This window comes from Eretmochelys imbricata, chromosome 18, assembly GCF_965152235.1.
Source record: "Eretmochelys imbricata isolate rEreImb1 chromosome 18, rEreImb1.hap1, whole genome shotgun sequence".
NCBI classification, from domain to species: Eukaryota; Metazoa; Chordata; order Testudines; family Cheloniidae; genus Eretmochelys; species Eretmochelys imbricata.
The window spans coordinates 17522720-17548283 of record NC_135589.1 but is presented as its reverse complement, the minus strand read 5'-3'; the positions used below and the strand labels follow the sequence as shown (position 1 = coordinate 17548283).

At 39.2% G+C, this 25564-nt stretch overlaps 1 protein-coding gene across 2 annotated transcripts in view; it reads left to right on the top strand.

The window, feature by feature from the left end:
• The window catches only part of NADK (NAD kinase), a 47622-nt gene extending 26370 nt beyond the window's left edge, over window positions 1-21252 (top strand). The window contains exons 3-12 of one of the 2 annotated variants that reach the window (XM_077837297.1): window positions 2375-2458; window positions 8032-8161; window positions 8719-8827; window positions 9075-9160; window positions 9496-9598; window positions 11674-11828; window positions 13932-14031; window positions 14934-15091; window positions 16367-16449; window positions 18504-21252. In XM_077837297.1, coding sequence (XP_077693423.1) covers window positions 2375-2458; window positions 8032-8161; window positions 8719-8827; window positions 9075-9160; window positions 9496-9598; window positions 11674-11828; window positions 13932-14031; window positions 14934-15091; window positions 16367-16449; window positions 18504-18648 — 1153 coding nt within the window. In that variant the 3' untranslated portion in view covers window positions 18649-21252. Of the gene's footprint in view, window positions 1-2374; window positions 2459-5410; window positions 5462-8031; window positions 8162-8718; window positions 8828-9074; window positions 9161-9495; window positions 9599-11673; window positions 11829-13931; window positions 14032-14933; window positions 15092-16366; window positions 16450-18503 lie in introns of those variants that run through there. The other variant, XM_077837298.1, reaches the window with a different exon arrangement.
• The last annotated feature ends 4312 nt before the right edge of the window (window positions 21253-25564 follow it).

The following is a 25564-nucleotide window of genomic DNA, read 5'->3' as shown; positions in this document are numbered from 1 at the left end:
CCCTTCCTGCAGCTTTTGAAACAGACCAGAGTTCCTGAAGATGCGAGCGTCATGTACCTTTCCCGGCCATCCCACGTTGATGTTGGTGAAACGTCCCTTGTGATCCACCAGAGCTTGCAGCACTATCGAAAAGTATCCCTTGCGGTTTATGTACTCGGCGGCTTGGTGCTCCGGTGCCAAGATAGGGATATGGGTTCCGTCTATGGCCCCACCACAGTTAGGGAATCCCATTGCAGCAAAGCCATCCACTATGACCTGCACATTTCCCAGGGTCACTACCCTTGATATCAGCAGATCTTTGATTGCGTGGTCTACTTGCATCACAGCAGCCCCAACAGTAGATTTGCCCACTCCAAATTGATTCCCAAGTGACCGGTAGCTGTCTGGCATTGCAAGCTTCCACAGGGCTATCGCCACTTGCTTCTCAACTGTGAGGGCTGCTTTCATCTTGGTATTCATGCGCCTCAGGGCAGGGGAAAGCAAATCACAAAGTTCCATGAAAGTGCCCTTACGCATGCGAAAGTTTAGCAGCCACTGGGAATCGTCCCAGACCTGCAACACTATGCGGTCCCACCAGTCTGTGCTTGTTTCCCGAGCCCAGAATCGGCGTTCCACAGCATGAACCTGCCCCATTAGCACCATGTTTCATGCATTGGCAGGGCCCATGCTTTCAGAGAAATCTGTGTCCATGTCCTGATCACTCACGTGACCGCGCTGACGTCGCCTCCTCGCCCGGTATCGCTTTGCCAGGTTCTGGTGCTGCATATACTGCTGGATAATGCGTGTGGTGTTTAATGTGCTCCTAATCGCCAAAGTGAGCTGAGCGGCCTCCATGCTTGCCTTGGTATGGCGTCCGCACAGAAAAAAGGTGCGGAACGATTGTCTGCCGTTGCCCTGACGGAGGGAGGGGCGACTGACGACACGGCTTACAGGGTTGGCTTCAGGGAGCTAAAATCAACAAAGGGGGTGGCTTTACATCAAGGAGTATTTCAGGCAGGACTTCACGGAGGGTTCCAATAAGAAATGGTGCACCTAAGTTATTGTTCTTATTGGAACAAGGAGGTTAGCCTGGCCTCTGATTGATACATGGCTAGATTTACCTCGCTGCACCTTCTCTGTGAGTGACTGCAGTGTGACCTAGAGGAATGAGTCCCCTAGACAGGGGAAGGAGGGAAGCAAATGAATACAAAACAAATCTGGTCTATTTCTTGTTTTGATCCACTCCATCTATCTTTTACATCTTTGGCTGGCAGCAGACGGTGCAGAAGGACTGCATGCCATCCACATCTCATGGCTGCTCGGCAGAAGATGGTACAGTACGACTGCTAGCAATCCGTATCGCCTGCCTGCTCACCATAAGACGGTTCAATAGGACTGACTGCAGGACTAAAGAAAATGACCTGGTCAAGTCACTCCAAATTTAGTCCCTGCGCCCATGTCTGCCCAGGCGCTCCCAGCCGACGTGGCCAGGAGCACCTCGGACACGACGAGAACGGCTACCAGTCGTACTGCACCGTCTGCTGCCAGAAGGCAATGGGTTGCTGCTACTGTGTAGCAATGCCGTACCGCGTCTGCCAGCACCCAGGAGACATAGGGTGACGGTTACCTGAGCGGGCTCCATGCTTGCCGTGGTATGGCGTCTGCACAGGTAACTCAGGAAAAAAGGCGTGAAACGATTGTCTGCCCTTGCTTTCATGGAGGGAGGGAGGGAAGGGGGGCCTGACGATATGTACTCACAACCACCCGCGACAATGTTTGAGCCCTTTCAGGCATTGGGATCTCAACCCAGAATTCCAGTGGGCAGCGGAGACTGCGGGAACTGTGGGATAGCTACCCACAGTGCAGTGCTCCGGAAGTCGACTCTAACCTCGGTACTGTGGAAGCACTCCGCCAAGTTAATGCACTTAATGCACTTAGAGCATTTTCTGTGGGGACACACACACTCGAATATATAAAACCGATTTCTAAAAAACCGCCTTCTATAAATTCGACCTTATTCCGTAGTGTAGACATACCCCTAAGTCTATTTGGTACTAGGATACTAGAAGTGTAGTCATATGCTATGTAGAAATATTCAATACACAGACTAGATGAGCTTCTACTAATGCTTCAACTGCAATAATCACTGAAGTCAACATATGGTGCTCAAATGCAGCCCCGTAGATAACAGCAACTGCATTTTAACTTTGTGTGTGCAGTTTTTTGTACAGAATTACGTTGACTTGCTGATCAGCTGCATACTGAGACTTTAGGAATGAAATTTCCCCCACCTTTCCTTTTTTAGCATTAACTACTTCAAAGAAACAGGTAATTTGGATAATGAATATAATTCATTCCTACTTCAGCTTTCCCTTACATGTGTTTCATTTTTCAGGAGGACACGCTCCTTGCATGGACCATGCCCAGTGACCACATTTGGACCAAAGGCATGTATGCTGCAAAACCCTAAAACTATAATGTAAGTGCCTCTTTTTAAAATGCACAGTATTTTCATCCTACATTCAGGAGAATATCTTGATCTGTGTTTTTAATCAATATCCACTGTATTTTACCCAGTGCTTAAACAAAGACTTTTTCAGTTAGCTTAAGAAGTGCCTGTGTAGAGTCTGATGCAGCCAAAAATCTATGTACCATTTGCACCACATAAGCCCTGAAAAAACATCTTGTGAGGAGGACAGATAGTGTACATTGAACTGGACTAAAATCAGTAAAATCAGTGTGCTTATTCGCTTAATCTTTGTGATTTAGAAAAACATATAAATACAGTCTTGTAAAGTCATTGGTTTACTCATCCTATATCTGTGTTTGTGATTCATATTTTTTTGTCAACTTAAAAAATCACATTTATGCATTATCTCAGAGTCATATTTCTGCTACCCCCTATGTTTAACTAGCTTTTCTTGTGCTGTTACTGACAGCAACCAGTTATCTGGGTTACATTTCTTTAGGGGTTGCTTTAACAAAGTGTTTCAGGAATACACCACTTTCTTCCCAGCTCTGTAATCACATCAGCCAACTCCCTCAGCACCCTTGGACGCATTAGATGCGGACCCATGGACTTGTGTATGTCCAGCTTTTCTAAATAGCCTGTAACCTGTTCTTTCACCACTGAGGGCTGCTCACCTCCTCCCCATACTGTGCTGCCCAGTGCAGCAGTCTGGGAGCTGACCTTGTCTGTGAAGACCAAAGCCAAAAAAGTATTGAGTACTTCAGCTTTATCCACATCATTTGTCACTAGGTTGCCTCCCCCATTCAGTAAGGGTCCCACATTTCCCCTGACCACCTTTTTGTTGCTAACATACCTGTAGAAATTCTTCTTGTTACCCTTCACATCCCTTCCTAGCTGCAAACTCTAATTGTGCTTTGGCCTTCCTTATTACACACCTGCATGCTCGAGCAATATTTTTATACTCCTCCCTAGTCATCTGTCCAAGTTTCCACTTCTTGTAAGCTTCCTTTTTGTGTTTAAGCTCACCAAAGATTTCTCTGTTAAGCCAAGTTGGTTGCCTGCCATATTTGCTATACTTTCCGCACATCGGGATGGTTTGTTCCTGTGCCCTCAATACAACTTCTTTAAAATACAGACAGTTCTCCTGTACTCCTTTCCCCCTCATATTAGCCTCCCAGAGGATCCTGCCCATCAGTTCCCTGAGGGAATCAAAGTCTGCTTTTCTGAAGTCCAGGGTCTGTATTCTGCTGCTCTCTTTTCTTCCTTTTGTCAGGATCCTGAACTCGACCATCTCATGGTTACTGCTGCCCAGGTTGCCACCCACTTCTACTTCTCTTACCATTTCTTCCCTGTTTGTGAGCGGCATCCTTTATTTTATTCCTTACTGTTGGGATTCTTGTGTTACTCTACCTATAAACTGGCATTTTTCTCCATTTAAAGAGGGGGGAGAGACAAAGATTTGCATAGGCATTGTGAAGTGCAGAAACTGCTAATTGGTATCATAGTGTGGTAAATGCTTCTTCCCCTGTGCTGCTTAGTTTCAAGCTGATAGTGCTAGAGTTACAATACTGTAGTTGCAGTTCATGAATTGAGCTTTGCTTGTGACACCTGCTGTAGGTGAAACTCAGCTCAGCCAGGCAGTTTTGCTTACCTCATGCACTGCTGGTAAAGTGAGTGCAGAAATAAGGCATTACTTCAATTCTTCAGGTGGTCTTGGCCAGTGGACATCGGTTGCATAGCATAAAAATTATGCCTATTTCTCTTGAGAAGACGCTGAATTCATTCCTAATTTGGTAAACAGGAGTAGGATGAGAGAGAAGGTAAATACCAATTTGGACTAACTATCTTGGTAAACACCTCTTTAAAATAAGTTGGTGGGTGCACTGTTACTGTAATTCAGTGGTTCCCAGACTTGTTCCACTGCTTGTGCAGGGAAAGCCCCTGGCAGGCTGGGACGGTTTGTTTACCTGCCGCGTCTGCAGGTTCGGCCGATCGCGGCTCCAAAGTAAAGTGATCTGGATTTTTAAATGTGCATTTAAAGTAGTAATTTTTCCTCAAAGTGTGTTGGTGATTTTTCCAGTGAGGGTGTGGAGGAAATTGTGATCTGCAGGCAGGTCTTTAACTTCCTTATGCCCTCTGTCAGCAGGAGTCTGTGGCTCAGACTGTAATTTGTTTAAAGTTTTGCTTACATCATGTATTTCACCACCTGATTGTGGCAAATATACTCCTCCCCATGGGCTGACCCAGAGCTGTACAATATAATGATAGCACGTCAAGATTAGTCCAGTACAGAGACTGTAGGCAGTACTAAGAGCGCTCTGATTGCCAAGAAAAAGACAGCTCATGCAGTGTTCAGAATTGCTGGGGAGATAAGGACATTCTGAGGTCATCAGAGTGAAAGGCTGTTTAGAAATCTAAACTGTAAATGATAGTTTCAGCTTTTAAGAATTGTATTTTTAAAGTCAGCTATTTTTCTGATTGTCATTTAAAATACTTTCTGCAAGAGGAATGTAACAGAAAATCCTACACTAGAGTGCGAAGGCAGCACTTTATATAAAAGCACAAAATCTGAGTCTTTTTCAGTTCTAGTGTTTGACAGAATTGAAGAGTTTGTTTGTGAAAAAGCTATTGAAATGACTGAATGGAATGAATTTTAATGAAGTCAAATACTATATTTTTGGTAGCTTTTAGTCTCAGTTAAACTTCTTTGAAAGGGGGTTTTGCAAATGAAAGACATTAGGATGTGTCTAAATACTTTTTTTGTAGCACTTGTATAAGGAATTTTTCTGTGAAGCAGCAAAAACATTTTATCAGGACTATTTGAAACGTTCACCTGGATATCAACTTCAGACAAAAATGATTTGTTTAAGGTAGCAGTTCAGTTAAAAATGATTAGGTCAAGGCCTTTTCTGGAGTTCTGTTTATTGCACTTGCACAACTTTTGAAGGAAGCCATGAAAATCTTTAAGCATGTTATGCATGATCCCTCGTTTAATAGAACTGCACGGAAATGGTGAGTACAGTGAAATAATAAGCTGTTTGTCTTGTTTGTTTGAATAAAGTCCATATGAGTTCTGATGTGTTCTCAGATTACTAAGTGACATCGTACAGATACAATCTGCAGTTTTTACAGCTGACAGAGAACCAGCCTGATTATGTTGAAATGTCTTTATCCTGTTTCTTTGTTACAGAGATGAGGATATTCTAATTTACTTTCTGAAAACTTGTAGAGGAGAAACAACACTGCTTCCTTCGTGGTCATTAATGTTGAAAATGACTTGTAAAATTTGAATCCCTTTTCCCTTTGCAATTATTTTTGCAGCAATTCAAAATTAATCTCAAATGTGTTGCTTGTGACTTTTCTTCATTGTTCAGTTCCTTACTCCTTCAGGATTTATTTTTAATAACAGTTCAGTTAGTAGTTGGATGGTGAAATTGGAGGAGATTTTGAAGTGTGTAGTTACCTTAGTTTGTGATGACCTTTGAAACACAATTCTTTGTCTTCAAAACCAAAACATCTAATAGGATTAAATATAGTGGAGAAAAGGATGGAGGAAACTGAAGACCTTGTAGATGGTATGGGGTAAATGAGTTCTGATCCCTGTTCTCACTTTTACATTCTGTTACATCTATATAAAAACTACAGTACTGTTTGTCAGTGACTGTGTACTTGGTGTTTCGGTATTTCACTACAGTCTGTAGTTAATGCTACATATGTACATACAATATACGTATAAGCAATTCTGGATATAGGAGCTGATCTTTTCAGCTTTTATCTTGCAATTCAGGATAGCTTCATGAAACTTTGACCCTATGTATTTTGGAGATGCTAGGGGATATAAAACAGTTGTGTTTGTTTTAACCCTCTATCAAAAGATGGCTATTCCAAATATGTTTGCAAATTTGGCTTGTTCAGCATTTGCATTAATCCACTTTTCTGCCTAGATTACATCTACAGCATATGGAAAAAGATGAGATGCTTATAAACTGCTAAGGACAAGTGTAAAATGATTTACTTAGCTTTAGACATGCATGCTAAAGAAATAGAGCAGAATGTAGATGTGTTCCCTAAATCAGCTAAATGTATTATGGAGCCACAGTTGTTGCTTCATATTTAGGGTTGCAACTGAGGTTCCATTACAGATTTTTTCCTTCCCAAAAAATCCACAAAAAGTTATATTAGTCTAATTGTTAGATTAGATCTGTGACTAAGGTTCTTTTTGTAAAATTAGAAGTGAGTTTGACAAAGTGACTTGGACAGTAAATTTTTTTTTTTTTTTTTAAGGAAAATATGCACTCTCATCCAGCAAGAACCTTAGTGAAGTTTTTGTGTAGGAATAGAATCAAGTGAACAGCTGTTTAGCTAAGCTAATTAGTTATGCCTTCTGAATAGCACTATTGTAATATCTCCCAAGAGGAAATATAAAATGTTTACGTAGGTAACTTCCCAGACTAGAGCTGAAATATTTAAAACTTCCCTTTTACAATTCTTGACTTGTTTTGGTTTTAATGATTTTAGATTGAGAGTCTCATTGATTAAAACTGTGTTTACTGTTCTTTAGATTGATATAGACCCGTGCTGAATATTATAGTGTTGGATGAAAAGCATAGGTAGTCTTTCATGTTACTGCTTCCTCAAATTTTCAATTTAATGCTTCACCACTCTGATAGGCCAAGTGGAGTGGCTCCTAATGCAAGAGACGGGGAGCACAGTTGCTGGAAGTCTGTTAGGGTATGTCTACACAGCATCTACACACCTGTGGGTGGCCCATGCCAACCAACTTGGACTCACAGGGCTCAGGCTGCAGGGCTGTCGCAGGGCTGTGTAGACTTCTGGGCTCAGGCTGCAGTCCTGGCTCTGGGATCTGCAAGGCAGGAGGTTCCCAGAGCTTGAGCTGCAGGTCAAGCCCAGAAGTCTACACAGCTATGAAACAGCCCTGCGACCCTAGCCTAAGTCAGCTGGCACGGGCCAGCACTGGGAACATAGTTGCTGTGTAGACACACCCTGAGTGGAGTGGTCTGGTAGTTCAAGAAAGGGCTTTAGTAGCTATCATTATGCTCCCACCAGAAACAAAGGACCCATGTTCTCAAACTTCTCTAGCACGTTTGTACCTGCAGGAGTAGGCACCTTAATATTACTTTAGTCTGTCAACTTAGTGGGGAAATAAGAATTGCTATATTGGGGCAGAAAAATGGTCCATCTAGTCAGAACCCTATACAGTATAAAGCAGTGCTGTTTGGCTCCAAGAAAACTGCTTTCGTTATAAATCACTGTATAATTGTTTAGTTGCATCTTTCGGTCCTCTCATGATTAAAACTTAGAACGTTTTCTTAATAAAGACTGAACAGAATGTTCTCAATGAAAAGTGCAATCACATATTTACTGAAAGCTGGTGTGGCATTGCATTGTAGCCAGTCTGGTCTCTTTACTAGATTAAATTTAGCTATAATATTAAGGTTTTTTATTCACCTCTCTTTCAGTCCAGTATACTTTGACTAAAAGGGGACTGTTAACTTGATAGTCAAGAAATTACAATCCATTTTCCCACATATAATAGTTATACTGTTGATTTCCCTCCACAGGCATATTCAGGACCCAGCAAGTCAGCGGTTGACATGGAACAAACCTCCAAAGAGTGTCCTTGTTATCAAAAAGATTCGCGATGCCAGTCTGCTACAGCCTTTTAAAGAACTCTGTGTCTATCTTACTGAGGTAATTCAAATTGTGAGCGTTTAGACTTTTTTGCATAGTTACAGTATAACCATCTCATATTTAACTTGTATGTATTAGCTTTCTTGCAGAAGGAGTACGTAGAATTGTATGAATAAGTCAATACATATAGAGAACAACAGAAATAATAAATTATTAAACTTTTTAAAACAAGTTACTCTTGCTATAAGAGCTCAGCTTAATTTAGCTTAAAGGAATCTGCTTCTTTAACGTAGATGAATAGGGTAAAATATTCATTTGATTATGCCTTGAGAAAAAATATTAGAAAACATAGCAGTGTTACCATATCACAGGCATGTAATGAAAATTCCGAAGTTTAGTTTCATTAATTCAATCGTTATGTGGCCTTCATATGACAATAAGTGTTATGCTTAAATGCTGCAGAATTGTAACCATACGTACAGAAGTAGGCAATCAGTCTTGTAATATTTTACATAATCATATGTAATTTAAATCATTGTAAACTAATAGAATATTGCTCAGGCGCTTGTCATTTCATTAACAGATTTTTTTTTAGTAAATAATTCTGCTTCTTTTAGGAGAACAACATGATAGTTTATGTAGAAAAAAAAGTGCTAGAAGACCCAGCCATAGTTAATGATGATAATTTTGGACCAGTGAAGAAGAAATTTTGCACTTTCAGAGAAGGTACAGTAATGATTTCTTAAAATCTAGGTTTACTGCCTTTTTATTCTGTTTCCTTAGTGATCCATTCAAATGAATCAGAATTGTCTGATGGAAACCTATCCTTGATAAACCCATGTAGCTATTTTGATAGTGTCAATCATTTACACATGTAAATTAGCATCAGTGTGCTGCACCAAATTTATTCCATAAATTGAAACCTGTGACACATTATGTAAATTAAACCTTTATTTTCAATGTTATCCTCTAGATTATGATGATATCTCCAATCAGATAGACTTTATCATATGCCTGGGAGGAGATGGTACCTTGCTTTATGCTTCTTCACTTTTTCAGGTGAGTCCTATAGGGAATAGTAATTAGAGGTCCTTTCCCTAATCAAGTCCTCTATGTTAGAGACAATCTTGAAGTTTTCTGCCAAGTTGTGTTTATTTTATTCTGCTCCTGCCAAGTCTCTCCTTCTCATTCAAAAAGCATGAGAACTACTTAGGTGAATTATACCTTTGTTTTTTACTATTATGCACAACTGAAGTAAAACCCATAATTAAGATATTTGCAGACAGACTGGGCTGTAATACGGTACCTCTTATACATTAAAAATCATGGAAATAACATAAATGTTTGATTTGTGCAACATTTAACAGCTTCCCAATTCTTCTTTTTATGGACAGGGCAGCGTACCTCCAGTTATGGCTTTTCATCTGGGATCTCTTGGATTTCTTACCCCCTTTAACTTCGAGAACTTTCAGTCCCAAGTTACTCAAGTTATAGAAGGTAAGCCTTCTGATGTCTTTGCTGCTTTTTAGAGAGTTATCCTTTATTTGTCCTGTTAGTTTTTCTTTAAAGTAGGACTCAGCTGAGTCCTATAATACATAAATAAATAGATATTTAACTTTCAATATCATTTTCCTCGCTGATTTGAAAAGTTGGAATGGTCCAGAAATCACTCCTTGCTTGGTTGTGGTGTGTAAGGAAAGAATATAGAACTAATGTTTTGCACAATCTGAGTATAAAATGCAAAAACCTATATCTAATCGCATGGACATACGGTAGATGACCCCACCACGTGTAACTTCTTAGTTTTTGTAAACAATGCCAAGTTAAAATGGTAAGAAATCAAGCATCCAAAAGTCAGAAAACTCCAAAAATTAAAGGTTTCAGAGTAACAGCCGTGTTAGTCTGTATTCGCAAAAAGAAAAGGAGTACTTGTGGCACCTTAGAGACGAACCAATTTATTTGAGCATAAGCTTTCGTGAGCTACAGCTCACTTCATCGGATGCATACTGTGGAAACTGCAGAAGACATTATATACACAGAGACCATGAAACAATACCTCCTCCCATCCCACTCTCCTGCTGGTAATAGCTTATCTAAAGTGATCACTCTCCTTACAATGACAGGTTTCAGAGTAACAGCCGTGTTAGTCTGTATTCGCAAAAAAAAAAAACTCCTTCTGCAGTTTCCACAGTATGTATCCGATGAAGTGAGCTGTAGCTCACGAAAGCTTATGCTCAAATAAATTGGTTAGTCTCTAAGGTGCCACAAGTACTCCTTTTCTTTTTGCGAATACAGACTAACACGGCTGTTACTCTGAAACCTGTGTATATAATGTCTTCTGCAGTTTCCACAGTATGCATCTGATGAAGTGAGCTGTAGCTCACGAAAGCTTACGCTCAAATAAATTGCAAAAAGAAAAGGAGTACTTGTGGCACCTTAGAGACTAACCAATTTATTTGAGCATGAGCTTTCGTGAGCTACAGCTCACTTCATCAGATACATACCGTGGAAACTGCAGCAGACTTTATATATACACAGAGAATATGAAACAATACCTCCTCCCATCCCACTCTCCTGCTGGTAATAGCTTATCTAAAGTGATCACTCTCCTTACAATGACAGGTTTCAGAGTAACAGCCGTGTTAGTCTGTATTCGCAAAAAAAAAAACCTCCTTCTGCAGTTTCCACAGTATGTATCCGATGAAGTGAGCTGTAGCTCACGAAAGCTTATGCTCAAATAAATTGGTTAGTCTCTAAGGTACCACAAGTACTCCTTTACTTTTTCCCAAAAATTAAAGTTCCTTCTTGAACGTTATGTTGTGAATCTAATCTGGCCTATTGATATGTTGTTAAATAGTAAACCAGTAAAGTTTACACCGAATATGGAAAATGGGAATAGAAAATCATGAGCTGTGTGCCTTAGCACTGAAGGAGAAATCTTAACTTTCGAACTTTGACTCTTGAGTGCTTGATTTCTCAACCTGAAAGTTGCATTTACAGTAGTTCTTGGTATTTAAGTTGTGTTTGAAATAAAAGAAAAGGAAAAAAAGCTGCTGGCACTGGTCGCTGAGAAATAAAGCTGCTCAGCTTGCATCCCAAAATTAAGACATCCAAAAATATTAACAGGATTCTCATGTTGCTAAATTGTTGTCTTTCAGAGATCATACCTTTTTAAAAATGAACTGATTGTCTTCATTTTTGTCTTACTTATGTCTCCCTGAGGATTATCAAACAAGCCAAATGCAAAGTTGCTAGGTCCAGCAGCTTTAGGTTATGTACATGTAAATTCTCAGATTTCTCATTACAACGTATGTGGGAAAGTGGGTTTTTATGCTTGTGTTACTCAAATTTGACTCAAGTTTTGCTCATTCCTTTAAAAAAAAAATTCTGTTTTGAATTAAGACAAAGGATGGAAAATTCTCCTGCAAAAGAAACTTGAGAAATGAGCAACTGAAAAATGGGGAAAAACGTTTCACAGTGAATGCTACCAGCTTGCTGTGCAAATGGTGCAGTTCCTGATAATGTAGTAGGTGCCACTCTCTAGTGTGTGTGGTTTTATTTTTTTCTTATAGGCAATGCAGCGCTTGTTCTCCGGAGCAGATTGAAAGTGAAAGTAGTAAAGGAACACAGAGAGAAGAAGACATTGATACAAAATGGTATTGAAGAAAATGGAGTGATCTCTACAAGTCTAGAGATGGAAATGGGCAAGCAAATCATGCAATATCAGGTCAGAGTCTGAATAGCATAAAATAGGAAATAAGCAAAAGAACTAAGAAATAATTCACTCTTCACTTGAGATAATCACCAGTTCTCTTTTGCATACTGTATCTACACCCAATTATATTAACCCAGTATTATAACATCTATGCTATCTGCTTCCACATAATTTCCAGAATGGTTACTAAGGATGATGAAGGAAGGGTGGGTGGAGTGTGCAGAAGCAACCTCATTGTGTTTAATTTCTGTAATATTCTGCATCTGCACCAGAGGTTTCCTTACCTTTTCAAAACAAAAAAATTACTCATAGTAATCTTTACCACTGAATCTCCCACTGATTCATATAAGCAAAAGGAAAATCCATCAATGCCAATGAGAACTGGCTTTTGGCTTAGTACAGAATGAATTTTGTTTTCACAAATACATTTTTGAGTTCAGAATATGAATGTCAGGTGTTTTGTGTTTATTAATTTATATAACTGTTTCAGGTTTCAGAGTAACAGCTGTGTTAGTCTGTATTCGCAAAAAGAAAAGGAGTACTTGTGGCACCTTAGAGACTAACCAATTTATTTGAGCATAAGCTTTCGTGAGCTACAGCTCACTTCATCGGATGCATACTGTGGGACACAAATCAGATGTCAAGAATTATAACATTCATAAACCAGTCAGAGAACACTTCAATCTCTCTGGTCACGCGATTACAGACATGAAAGTTGCGATATTACAACAAAAAAACTTCAAAACCAGACTCCAGCGAGAGACTGTTGAATTGGAATTCATTTGCAAATTGGATACAATTAACTTAGGCTTGAATAGAGACTGGGAGTGGCTTAGTCATTATGCAAGGTAACCTATTTCCCCTTGTTTTTTCCTACACCCCCCCTCCCCCCAGACGTTGGTGTTAAACCCTGGATTTGTGCTGGAAATGACCCACCTTGATTATCATACCCATTGTAAGCAGAGTGATCACTTTAGATAAGCTATTATCAACAGGAGAGTGGGTTTGTGGGGGCGGACCTGGATTTGTGCTGGAAATGGCCCAACTTGATTATCATACCCATTGTAAGGAGAGTGATCACTTTAGATAAGGTATTACCAGCAGGAGAGTGGAGTGGGGGGAGGTATTTTTTCATGCTTTGTGTGTATAAAAAGATCTTTTACACTTTCCACAGTATGCATCCGATGAAGTGAGCTGTAGCTCACGAAAGCTTATGCTCAAATAAATTGGTTAGTCTCTAAGGTGCCACAAGTACTCCTTTTCTTATAACTGTTTCAGTTATATAGTAATCTATAATATAGAAGTCTTGGGCTATTTCTTAGAGGAGTGTGGGGCAGAAAATGTGGCCAGGAGAGTACAGTGTGGAGTTTAAAGAAGTGATAAATTTTTGCTTCATGGATTTGTTACTTATTAATGGCATCTCTATAAATCCACAATTATCTACACAGTAGATGCTGCTGCGGTTATAGTGGTAGTTGATCACTTTATGGCATCTCTTATTTAAGAGAAAAACTGTTTTAAATTTGGAAGCCTTAGATTCACCCTGCATCAAAGTTCAAATGTATCATTCTAGAATGCAGATTAGACTCTGTCTGCAGAGAATTTCATAATCTCATCTCATTGAATTGGGTCATATATTGACTTCTTTATCAAGCTCAGGTCTTTTGTAACTGGGATGCCTTTGGTAAATCAGCTTATTGCCATCATTAGGAAAAGGCTCCAATGTACATATATAACAAGGGGACGTATATGCTGCATATGAAGTAAATTGTATATAAAATATTAAACTTTTATCCATAATATGCCAAACCTTTCAGTAAAAAATGGCAGGAGAGGAAGCTAAATTTCAGTACAACAGTTAGATCACTGAAGAGTAATAACAAAGTGTAATATTCAGAGGAGTGCTTCCTCTTTGCCCTTTAGCTAATTTTTGATCCATTGCACCAAATAATCTAAAACAAAAGTATGTGACTCCAGGACTAAGCTAAACTGACATTGTAATGGGGTGGGTGGGTGGGGGTAACCTTTCAAAGATCTGGGAGACGTACTTAACTAGTCACTTGTCAAATATTATGCTTCCAGGGAAATAATTAGTGGTATTGTACATTATGTCAGGTCCTAAATGAAGTTGTAGTGGATCGAGGTCCTTCCTCCTACCTTTCCAATGTGGATGTTTTTCTAAATGGACACCTCATAACCACAGTGCAAGGTGACGGTAAGTCCGTTTCATAATCAAAAAGCCTATACCTCATACTGTTAAGACTGGGACAGGCTAATCAGCTCTTAGGTTGCGCCTACTTTTTTAAAAAAGGGTGCATTGTTTTATGAGGTAGAAATCAAGACCTTGGCTTCTGCTCCTGGGTTGTTGAAAACTAGGTCTGCAGAGGAGTGGTAAGTTTCATTTAAACAATTGTTGCAGTCCATAGAGCAGCACTGAAAGCAGAAAAGAGGCTTACAGATTGTATCTTATTTTGTGGAGGCCTGGTGTCAAGTCTCCACTTTTTTGTGTAGGGGAATTAAGGACAAAAGGCAAGGAGGGAAAAAACGGTTTGGGAAGATCCTGGAGTTGGATGTCTGAGTTTGCTGCAATCTTAAGATTTTTTAATGAAGTCACTACTTATTTAGTATTAGCACTTCACCTGCAAAGCTCTTCAAAAAATTGAATCCTCCTATCCCTCTAAGGAAAGTAAATAGATCTGTGTTATACAAAAGTGCAAGCTGAGGCACAGTAGTTCTGTTTGACTCGCCCAAGGCTTTAGAGGTGTAGTCTGTGTCAGTGCTCGGTTTGGAAAGATGTTTCTGACTCCTGGTTATGTGTTTATTACCACACCTGTCATATGAAATGTGAGTTTGTGGTTTAGACGTTTCCATTTCACCAATTTAACTTTTTATAAGCAATCTTTTAAAGCATTTAGCTAAAAATTTCGGTCTCTACTATACCTGTGTTGAGTGGAGGAGAAATCCAGCTAATGACTAAAGTCGGAAAGAGCTCTTTTTTTTTTTTTTTTAAAGTATTTTCAAATGGAGGAAGTGCAACAGTCCTGTTTCTTGGCCTCCTTTTAAATAACAGCATCAAGCCAAGCAGCCACATTTATAAAACTTTTGTTCCTTTCACAGGAGTGATTGTCTCCACACCAACTGGTAGCACGGCTTATGCGGCTGCAGCAGGAGCATCTATGATTCATCCAAATGTTCCTGCAATAATGATCACCCCAATCTGCCCTCACTCGCTGTCCTTCAGACCCATTGTTGTTCCTGCAGGAGTTGAGCTCAAGGTTAAATTGTGTTCTTTCGTTTTTTAAAGATAGAAACTTGTGGCGATAACTATTGAAACTGGAAAAAAAACAAGGGGGTAGAATGTGTTCATTATTATCCACCATGGCAAAACATTACTGAATACTGTAGAACTTTGTAAAGTACTCTTGAAGCAACATATACTTGCTTAGAAGAATAAACTTCTAGACCATGAGTCTCCACTGACTTGCACGTTATATAGTCATCTGTACCTGTGCAGAGTGGGTGTAAATACACTACCATTCTAATTAGTAAGTGTTCTATATCCATTTTGCATAGATGTAGATGACTACACAAGGTGAAAGGCAGTGAAGGATCAGAACCTGGTGTCAAAAGTAGTATCACAGCTTTCACGGGTGTGCAGTGAAAGTGGTATCAGCACATCTGTTATAAACTCTCTTTGTCTTTTACTGCTGTGATTTAAATAATATAGTTCTGCTGAAAAGTTTGACAGGCAAGGTCTTAGTACAGAGTGGATTTTGTTTTCGCAAATACATTTTTGAGTTCAAAAAATGAATGTCAGGTGTTTTGTGTTTATTAATTTATATAACTGTTTCAGTTATATAGTAATCTATAATATGGAAGTCTTGGGTTATTTCTTAGAGGGGTGTGGGGCAGAAAATGTGGCCAGGAGAGTGCAGGGTAGAGTTTAAAGAAATGATACATTTTTGCTTCATGGATTCGTTACTTATTAATGGCATCTCTATAAACCCACAATTATCTACACAGTAGATGATGATGCTATTATGGTGGTAGTTGATCACTTTATGGCATGTCTTATTTAAAAGAAAAACTGTTTTTAAATTTGCAAGCCTTAGATTCACCCTGCATCAAAGTTCAAATGTATCATTCTAGAATGCAGATTAGACTCTGTCTGCAGAGAATTTCATAATCTCATCGAATTGGGTCATGTATTGACTTCTTTATCAGCTCAGGTCTTTTGTAACTGGGATGCCTTTGGTAAATCAGCTTATTGCCATCATTAGGAAAAGGCTCCAATGTACATATATAACAAGGGGACATATATGCTGCATATGAAGTAAATTGTATATAAAATATTAAACTTTTATCCATAATATGCCAAACCTTTCAGTAAAAAATGGCAGGAGAGGAAGCTAAATTTCAGTACAACAGTTAGATCACTGAAGAGTAATAACAAAGTGTAATATTCAGGGGAGTGCTTCCTCTTTGCCCTTTAGCTACAAAAGCTCTTGTAATTATTTCAGTCTTAAGTCTTCTGCTTTACTCTTCCTCAGATCATGCTGTCCCCAGATGCCAGGAACACAGCATGGGTTTCATTTGATGGGAGGAAGAGACAGGAAGTCTGCCATGGAGACAGGTAAAGATTTTTCTTTGACTGTTATCATCTTCCTTTGTAATATTGACACAAGTATCTGCGGCCACACTTTCAAACTTGGGTTAGGGTTAGTAGGGAAATGATTGGAGCCTTTATGAAAGACCATCGTGACCCTTAAATTTCAAGCTGAATTAAAAATGCTATATTGTTTCAGGCATTTTCTCACTTGAAAATAATTTTTTTTCAATTACATTTTAAAAGCAATGTCAATTTTAAAAGCAATGAAGTTTAAGGAAAAATCATACAAACATTACTTAATGCATGTCCTTAAAGAATTCTGTGGACTTCAAGTTATGGTCCTGATCATAAAAAGAAAAGGAGTACTAGTGGCACCTTAGAGACTAACCAATTTATTTGAGCATAAGCTTTTGTGAGCTACAGCTCACTTCATTGGATGCATCCGATGAAGTGAGCTGTAGCTCACGAAAGCTTATGCTCAAATAAATTGGTTAGTCTCTAAGGTGCCACTAGTACTCCTTTTCTTTTTGCAAATACAGACTAACACGGCTGTTACTCTGAAACCGGTCCTGATCGTGAGACCTGTTGAGTACAGTGAAGGGAATGTGAATTTCATGTACTCTGTACCTCTCAGGATAAGACCATGTTTGTGTCCTGTGCCATTGGCAAGGCTGATAAAACATCATAAAGAGCAGATGTATCCCTTTGTTGTGCTCAAATAAACTTATACAACAGCAGATGCATTGATGGGCCCTTGCTACGTTTAGTGACAGGATTCTGCAACTCATGAGACACAGTGCTGTAGCTGAAAGAACTTAACCTCTTTATAGATACAATGAAGTGTGAGAGCCCAGAGAGGATACACTAAGAAGAAACCCAAAATTGTCTTCTGCTTAGTGTGGTGTTTTCCTTCATAGACCAGTCATGCTGTGTGACACGCTGCCTTTGTTTCATATCTGTGGGCAGGCAGGGAATTGGAAAATTGCCAGGATCTTGCACTTGGAGTCTTCTGTATTGCCCTGACCACTTGAAGAATGGAGGGGATGGACAGATTAGGTGGACAGCAAGAGTCAGAGATCCCAATCTTAGATTTGGTGATTGGTCCTTCAGTAGAAAAGTTAGACTCTTTAGTATTTGCTGCCCTTATTTTTGAAATTTGAGGATCATGGTGACAGTTTAATATTTTAAGATGTTAAATTTTGAGTTGGTCCAAAGGTGAGGTTGTTAAACCCCAGCAAGGAGTAAGATGAGAGAGGGTCGTGGGCAAGGCAGATTGGCCTAGAACCCTCTGCTCCCAAGAGCTTTGATCTCAACATTTGTAAAGCACTCTGCTCACTGTGACAAGTATCAGGGAATAGCCGTGTTAGTTTGTATCCACAAAAACAACAAGGAGTCCGATGGCACCTTAAAGACTAAGATTTATTTGAGCATAAGCTTTTGTGGGTAAAAACCCCACTTCTTCAGATGCATGGAGTGAAAATTACAGATGCAGACATAAATATACTGACACATGAAGAGAAGGGAGTTACCTCGCAAGTGGAGAACCAGTGTTGACAGGCCAGTTCAATCAGGGTGGATGTAGTCCACTCCCAATAATAGATGAGGAGGTGTCAATTCCAGGAGAGGCAAAGCTGCCGACCCACCCTGATCGAATTGGCCCTGTCAACACTGGCTCTCCACTTGTGAAGTAACTCCCTTCTCTTCATGTGTCAGTATATTTATGTCTGCATCTGTAATTTTCACTCCATGCATCTGAAGAAGTGGGGTTTTACCCACAAAAGCTTATGCTCAAATAAATCTGTTTGTCTTTAAGGTGTCGTCAGACTCCTTGTTGTTTCTGCTCATTGTACTGTTTAGGCACTGTGCCCCATCTTTGCCACCCCCAGGCTTTTTGGAAACTGACCATTCTCCAAAGGGTTGAATTTTTAGTGATGTAGCCAGTGTCCCAAGGGTGTATTTAAAGAAAGAAAAAGATAAATCTGGGAATCCAGGACAGTTTGATTCTGTAACCACAAATGTACAGTCTTACTACTATTTATCCTCCCTCATTACTAACTGAGGGTATTCCTGTATTGCAGTATTAGCATCACTACCTCTTGCTATCCCCTCCCTTCGATCTGTTTCCGAGATCCTGTGAGCGACTGGTTTGAAAGCCTGGCTGAGTGTTTACACTGGAATGTTCGGAAGAAGCAAAATCACTTTGCTGTTGAAGAAGAATTTTGAATGTCGCCACCTAATGAGACTCGTGGGAACTTAAAATGGCAGTATCCCTTGTATAAAAATGTTTGTTCAGCCTAGGGGGAATAGACCAATACATATATTTTTTAAATAGTGACGTACCTCATATCAGTCTGCTCTGCTGATGACCAGAAATTATCATGTTGCTTCCTCTCTGCTGAGAATAGGAGTGGAAGAATTTAGAATCTGATTTGTTAGCCTTTTTTTTTTTTTATTTATTTATAATGGGTTGGTATTTTTAATCAATATCAACACACAGATCTACAAACCACCTCAAACACGATTGTAACGAGTAATTTGCAGAGTAGCATTCTAGGTTGTACCTAGATACATAATAGAAAAATGGCATTAAAATATTCCAGTTAATTTGGTAGATTTGTAATTCTGTGGTTAAGACTTCTCATCTAAAACTCAAAGGAATTTTTCTTTTTAAAATGCTCTTTGTTAACGTAAATGAATGCATGGTAGTCAAAATGTCTTCCCATCAGGTGAACTAATTAAATATTTTGCCTTTCCATAAAAATATAGCAAGAATTAGGGGAAAGAACCACTATACAGTTACTCTACAGATACAACTTACTATCAGAAATACAGATAGTTTTGTAAGTATCGAGAACCCTTTTTCTTTCTGCCCATTTGAATGGACATCATTTAGGGTCCCCATAGGCAGCATTGACAACTGCTTGCGTGGACAAACTGGTGAAGTGGCATACTTTTTTGTTGATGAGTTAATTATGCCTGAGCAGTTCCTTGCTTTTTCAGCATGTTTGTGACCCTTAGAAATGGTTTGGATTTTTTCTTTTCTCTTTTTAACCTCTGGAGTAAGCAGCAGCATTTGAGGTTGTAAACTACAGATTTTCATCAAGTGTTGTTGACCCAACCAGCAGAGTCTCTTCTAGGATGGCTGTATTGTTTTTCTTTTGAACCACTAATTACGTTAACTAGTCTCACATTCTAAATTAGGATCTGAATGGTCTTCACGCCCATTGAAGATAAGTGTGCTGCTTGCAGGATGGAGCTCTTGAGTAAGGAGAAAAGGGATATTGCATTGATAGGCTGATCAGAAACAGGACACATTCCCAGCATAGTAGCGATGGTGCCTTCAGCACACTTCAAGATATTTTAAGTCTTGTATGTACTTTTATAAGTCTTTCAAATGTTTCTAACCTGTTTATGTACATATTTTATTGTACATGCTTTTATGAAAATAAGTAGTTTGAAAAAAGGGTTTGTACTGAAATCACTTTTACTAAAAATCAAACTCAGTTATAATGTTTACATTTATGTTCTCTGTGGTGCAGTCTCTCATAACCATATTGTTCAAATCCTAGCATCTTCATGTATCTCTGCATAGACCATTAAAAGGGATGGATGTTCTCTGCTAATCTTGAAGTCTTCAGCATATTATTGCAGAGGAATCTGTTTCTTACTGATTAAGTGGGGGATTGCAAAGAAGCTCTATTGAACTTTCATGGTTGTCTTGCTCTTATTAATGTTTGTGCAGTCAGGGGTAACAATGGGGGATGTATTAATTCCCATGTTCTACCTACCCTGCAGTCCTCTGATTCATGGGCTAATGTCTCTTTTTTTGCATGTTGCCCTGGTCTGTTTAATTTTGTCAAATCAAGGTGAGAGCACTCTGCATAAAGCAGCAGATTTAAACTCTGGTAACAGTGTAAATCATGCTAAAATTGTGTTAATATAAATTCATATTAAGTATGTAAATGTTTTTTGTTATCTAGAGTATTGGTTGAATTCCGTCTGGACCAGCAAAATCTGTGACATCCTTGAGTATGTTCAGACAGCTTTAGACCTTTTTGGGCATAAGCTTTCGTGAGCTAAAACCCACTTCATCGGATGCATGCAGTGGAAAATGCAGTAGGAAGATATATTTTCCACTGCATGCATCCAATGAAGTGGGTTTTAGCCCACGAAAGCTTATGCCCAACTAAATGTTAATCTCTAAGGTGCCACAAGTACTCCTTGGTTTTTTTGCTGATATAGACTAACAGGACTACCACTCTGAAACCTTTAGATCTTTGTTTTTCACTTGAATTTACAGTATAATGGTTATATCACTGCTTAAAGTTGCTTACGGGTTTTTTGGCCGACAGAGTATTCAATTTTCGAATAGCTGTTTACTTTCTGAGCTACAGAAACATTTTGTTTTGGAAAAAGATACATTTCCCTATTTAAAAATGCAATAATTGGGAAAAGGAACAGAGTAGAGCCTTTAATTTTAACATTTAGTGTATAAATATACTAAAATGAATGAGAATGGACAGAAGGCTTTGCTGGATAGGAAGTGAAAAAATAAACCATTTGAGAAGATTGTAAGGCAAAATAAGTAAAAATGAGGCTTATATAGAACTTGTTGTTTTTTTTTTTTTTAAAAAAAAGCTAAAATCTAGCATTTTAGCACCTTTTTTATTTGTGCTTTTTTATAATAGTAAATATCATTCATTACATGTAGCAAATTATGGAACTTCAATTTTCAGTGTACATTTCATAAAATGTAATCTCTAAAACCCTATGTAACTACTCCCTCTAAATTTGACTTATGTTTCTTATTAAAATTAATCTAACATACACAGGCAGTTGCATTATTTGGCTCTGAGTGAAGTTTCTTCATAGTTTTGCCTATGAAAGCCACCTTGATGACAAAAATCTGTGGATTGCTACACAGCTGAATAGAGAGAGCTACAACCATGACTACAGGAAAGAAAGTAACCTGGTGGATTTATGCTTCAGTTTTCACTTCGGACAACTACTTAATCCTGTTTTCTTACCAGCTTTGCTTAAACAAAAAACCCCAAACAGTGAGTTTGTGTTTTAATACTTTAAGAATTTATCTAATTCTAAGAATGCCCCACCTCCCCCACTACAAGACCCGTCTCTCCTAATTGGCCGTACACAAGCAGGTTACTAACACCTGGTCTATACTGAAATGTTTTTGGTAACATAGCTATGTCAGTTAGAGGCATGATTCTTCCGCCACCCCTTACTGATACAGCTGTTCTAGCAAAAGCCCTAGTGTAGATGCAGTTATATTGGCAAAAAAACTGTCCTTTTGCCAGTGTAGCTTACTCTGTGGAAATGGTTTAAGCTGTACCAGCAAAAGACCTCTTTTACTGAGACAAGCTGCATCTCTACTAGCGTGTGGGTTGCTGGTGTAACTATACCTTCAAACCCTTTCCTATGTAGGCAAGGCCTAAAGATTTGTAATTTACTCCTTTGAAAGGAAAAATGAGTTGGTGATCTCCAAAAGGATACTTTTTTTTTTAATAAAGGAAAATGCAAGTTACTGAAGTACTAAAACTGATGTAACACAGTATGATCCAGTGTATACTTATGTTTTAAAAATCCTAATGTTTCATGTTAATGCTTTGGAAACTTGTTACATATTCCTGAAACATCAAATATTTTTCAAACCGTTCAATAAACTTTTTTAAAAGTTGGCTTTATGCATCAGCATTTGACCTGTCTCTAGATCATAGAAATAGATATGCAGTAATTTCTCAAAAGTACAGTGTGTTTTAGGGTACATATTGAACACTAGCTTCTATAGTGTTACTGGTATATGGAGGTGGAAACTGAGTATGTGTGCACTTGTGAGAAAAGACTTCCAATCTTTAGGGAAAGGTACAAAATAAGCTTCTGGCATTCGCTGTGTAGGCTAAAACAAAAGCATCGTGTTCACATAGCTACACTGAATTTCTTAAGGATCCAAGAGAAGGGGATAAAGAACTAGTGAAATTAAGGACAACCTCTGAGACACTGGGAAGAATACTAAACACAATCCTTCTATGGAAAATTTGACCCCAAAGAAGTTTATGAATGGACATTCCGCTCTGATGCCATACAGCTCATCCTGACCTGTACCCAGAGATAAATACTTAAGGAATCTTTGATTAGCTTGGGAGTCTAAGGCATCTTTACAGGATTTCTTGACTAGCCTAGCCTGTAATCTGTCCAACAAAGCAAAAGCTGGTGCATATTCTCAGGCCACATGAAGGGGATTGACAAGCAGTGAAGGAAATTTAGTGTTTGCTGAACCTGGTTAATATGGCCGTTTTTGAATGGTGTATCCACATTAGAGCTGACATGCCTGAGAGTATGTGCCAGGAGGGTTTTCACTTCCTCACTGCAGAGAGATGTCTCACTAGCTGAGAAACATTGCTATTTGTAACCAAAGCACGGCCCAAAACCACACCCAGACTTTCACATGATGGTGATTCCTTTTCTTGCCTCTACTGTGGAGGAATATCATTGCCCCATCAGGGGACTCATTTGGCTGAACTCACCTTGCTGGATGACTTCTGACATCACCTGGCAGGATGACTCCCACAGTTGTTTACATATGGGTCACAAGCTCTCTCTTTCTGTCTCCTGTCAAAGTGAGTGTTCCAAGTAATGTTTCCAGTTTTAAATTACGGGGTTTTAAGTGCTTTTAAAAAAAAAACCCTTAGATTTACCTCAGTCAAAAACAAATAGGTCCTGTAATTTTTCTTATAGGTTGAGGAGGAAGAAGCACAAAAGGGGACCACTTATATTCATAAAAAGCTGCTTTACAGGAATGCCTGTAATCTTCAGAAACCTTTCCAGTTTCAGAGTAGCAGCCGTGTTAGTCTGTATTCGCAAAAAGAAAAGGAGGACTTAAAAGTGGCACCTTAAAGACTAACCAATTTATTTGAGCATGAGCTTTCGTGAGCTACAGCCACTAGTACTCCTTTTCTCTTTCCAGTTTGTATTTAAAGTAGCAATAAAATCGGGGCCATTTGGCTACCTGGATCACTCCCATTTAAACCAGTGGGAACTGCATGTGTATATCTGAGGGGAGAATTTGGTTCACTGATCGGGGCCTGACCTCTCTCCCCTCCCCACCATGTCATCCAGTTCATTTAAAAGAAATAGGGCCAAATTCTGCTTTTGTGCAGCTCCAATGTTAATGAGATTTAAAGGGTGCAAATTAGGAGAATTTGGCCCGAAGAAGACAACAGTAAGAACTATCTTTCTGATGTTGTCCTGCCGTTGTGTAACACTTTTTCAAAGATCAACATATACTAAAAAAGGGGGAGGAGGGAATATATAGTGCAATTGCAAGTGCATTCTTGAACTGGATTATCTCACAATAAACACCACTGTTAAAATGCTTTTACTGGCATTTATATCCACAATAACAATTAATGCCTTATTGGTATATTAGAGCACTTGCAAAGTTGGAAGGCCTAAAATGTTGTCTTTTCTTCCGTATTTGTTTTCCAATTCATGTGCTTCTCTGCGGGGTGTATTCTAAATCAAATGTTTCGATATTTTTTTTCCCCTAAAGCCAAATCAGTGTCTGCTGCCAGCAGGTATAATAATCAATTGCAAATTCAAACATCTCAAAGGGGGGCTTGTAGTCAGTAAGGAGAGAAGACAGTAGTAAAAATAAAATGGATAATCTTGGCCCTCAAGCAGTGGTCCTTGCTCAAGCACAGCTCACACTGACCTCAATAGGAGATCTGCCTGAGCAAGGACTGTTGGGCCAAGTCCCTGTGGGTTCTTTTTCTGAATTAAAATTAGAGTCTGAAACTAGGGAAATGGAAGTAAATACTGCCAAGAACTTTGACAGATGGGCTGGCGAAGTCAGCATGTTGAGCAATTGCTCTAGATATCTGTGGTTAGAAACAGTTCTGAGAAGAGCCATGGGTCAGATGATCATACCAAAAAAGAAAAAAAAAAAAAAAGCAACTGTATCTTCCTTCTATTATGTGCACTTACAATTTTCATGGTTGTGAATCATTAGCCTTTTCAAATCCTGTTAAGGGAAACTTTGAGTGCTGATGACAGGGGCTGGGTTGACAGTTTGAGTGAAGTCTTCAGCCAGCTTCACTCAGTAACAGCTGACACGGTGCAGATTTGAACTTGTGTGATCTGAAGGTGAAAGGTGCTACAACCCTAAATCCATGCTGCCCAAGGTGAAGCTTGTTGATAGCTGTAGCCCCATTAGATTCTGTATAAAATAGCTGGGATTCATTTGTTGGGAACAAATGATCCCATTCTTGCCGTATCAATGATTTCATATTCTGGTTGCTGGTGGAGTAAGGCTGGATTTTCAGCTTGAGAGCTGGATTCAGCTCTTGCCTTAGTTATTGGTGAAAGTGATTTTGTTTGTCTCACCCTAGTCTATAATGATTCAATCTGGAATATTTGGGACGTGATGGAAAGTGTTGCAGGTCAGGCTTGGAGGGTGTTGGCTGAGCTGGTGAGAGGTGCGCAGGATTGGTATAACTGGGTGTGCTGCAGATCATGACTCCAGTGCACTGGCGTAACTGTATGTGGGGAAACTTGCATGATTCAGCCAACCCTACTTGTCCCTCACTTGCACGTGCACTGAATTCACTAGCAAACTTAGCTTTCACAGAACCTCTTATTGCTCAGATATTACTGTTGACAGTTATGCTGAGCTGGTAACTAAAGAATTAAACATCCATGGGGCTGTTAATGTGCTTTTAAAATGAACTCAATAGGTAGCTTGTTGCTCTTAAGTAAGTTTGTTTTTAAATGAGTTCAATGTGAAATGTAACAGAGAGACTGCCAGAGGAGCTCAACAAGACCTCAGTCAGGGATAAGAACCTTTTTTTCTTAAATGGTGAAGGTTAATTCCCTGAGGTATAACATACTTTTGCTTTCTAGATTAATGCTTGTGTGTGGTCACAGCTGTTACTTCTAGTTATAAAACCATTTCTGCTATCACATTGTTAGGAGGATGATGTGAGAGAGGAATAGTAAATAACAAGGACATATTCGCAAGGTGTCCGTTTTTTTTTAACTGAAACAACATTTTGGCAGAGCTCAGCTGCACAGCAGAAGTATTGCAAATACCATACGGTGTCTGCTGAGGACAGAGCCAGGGCAA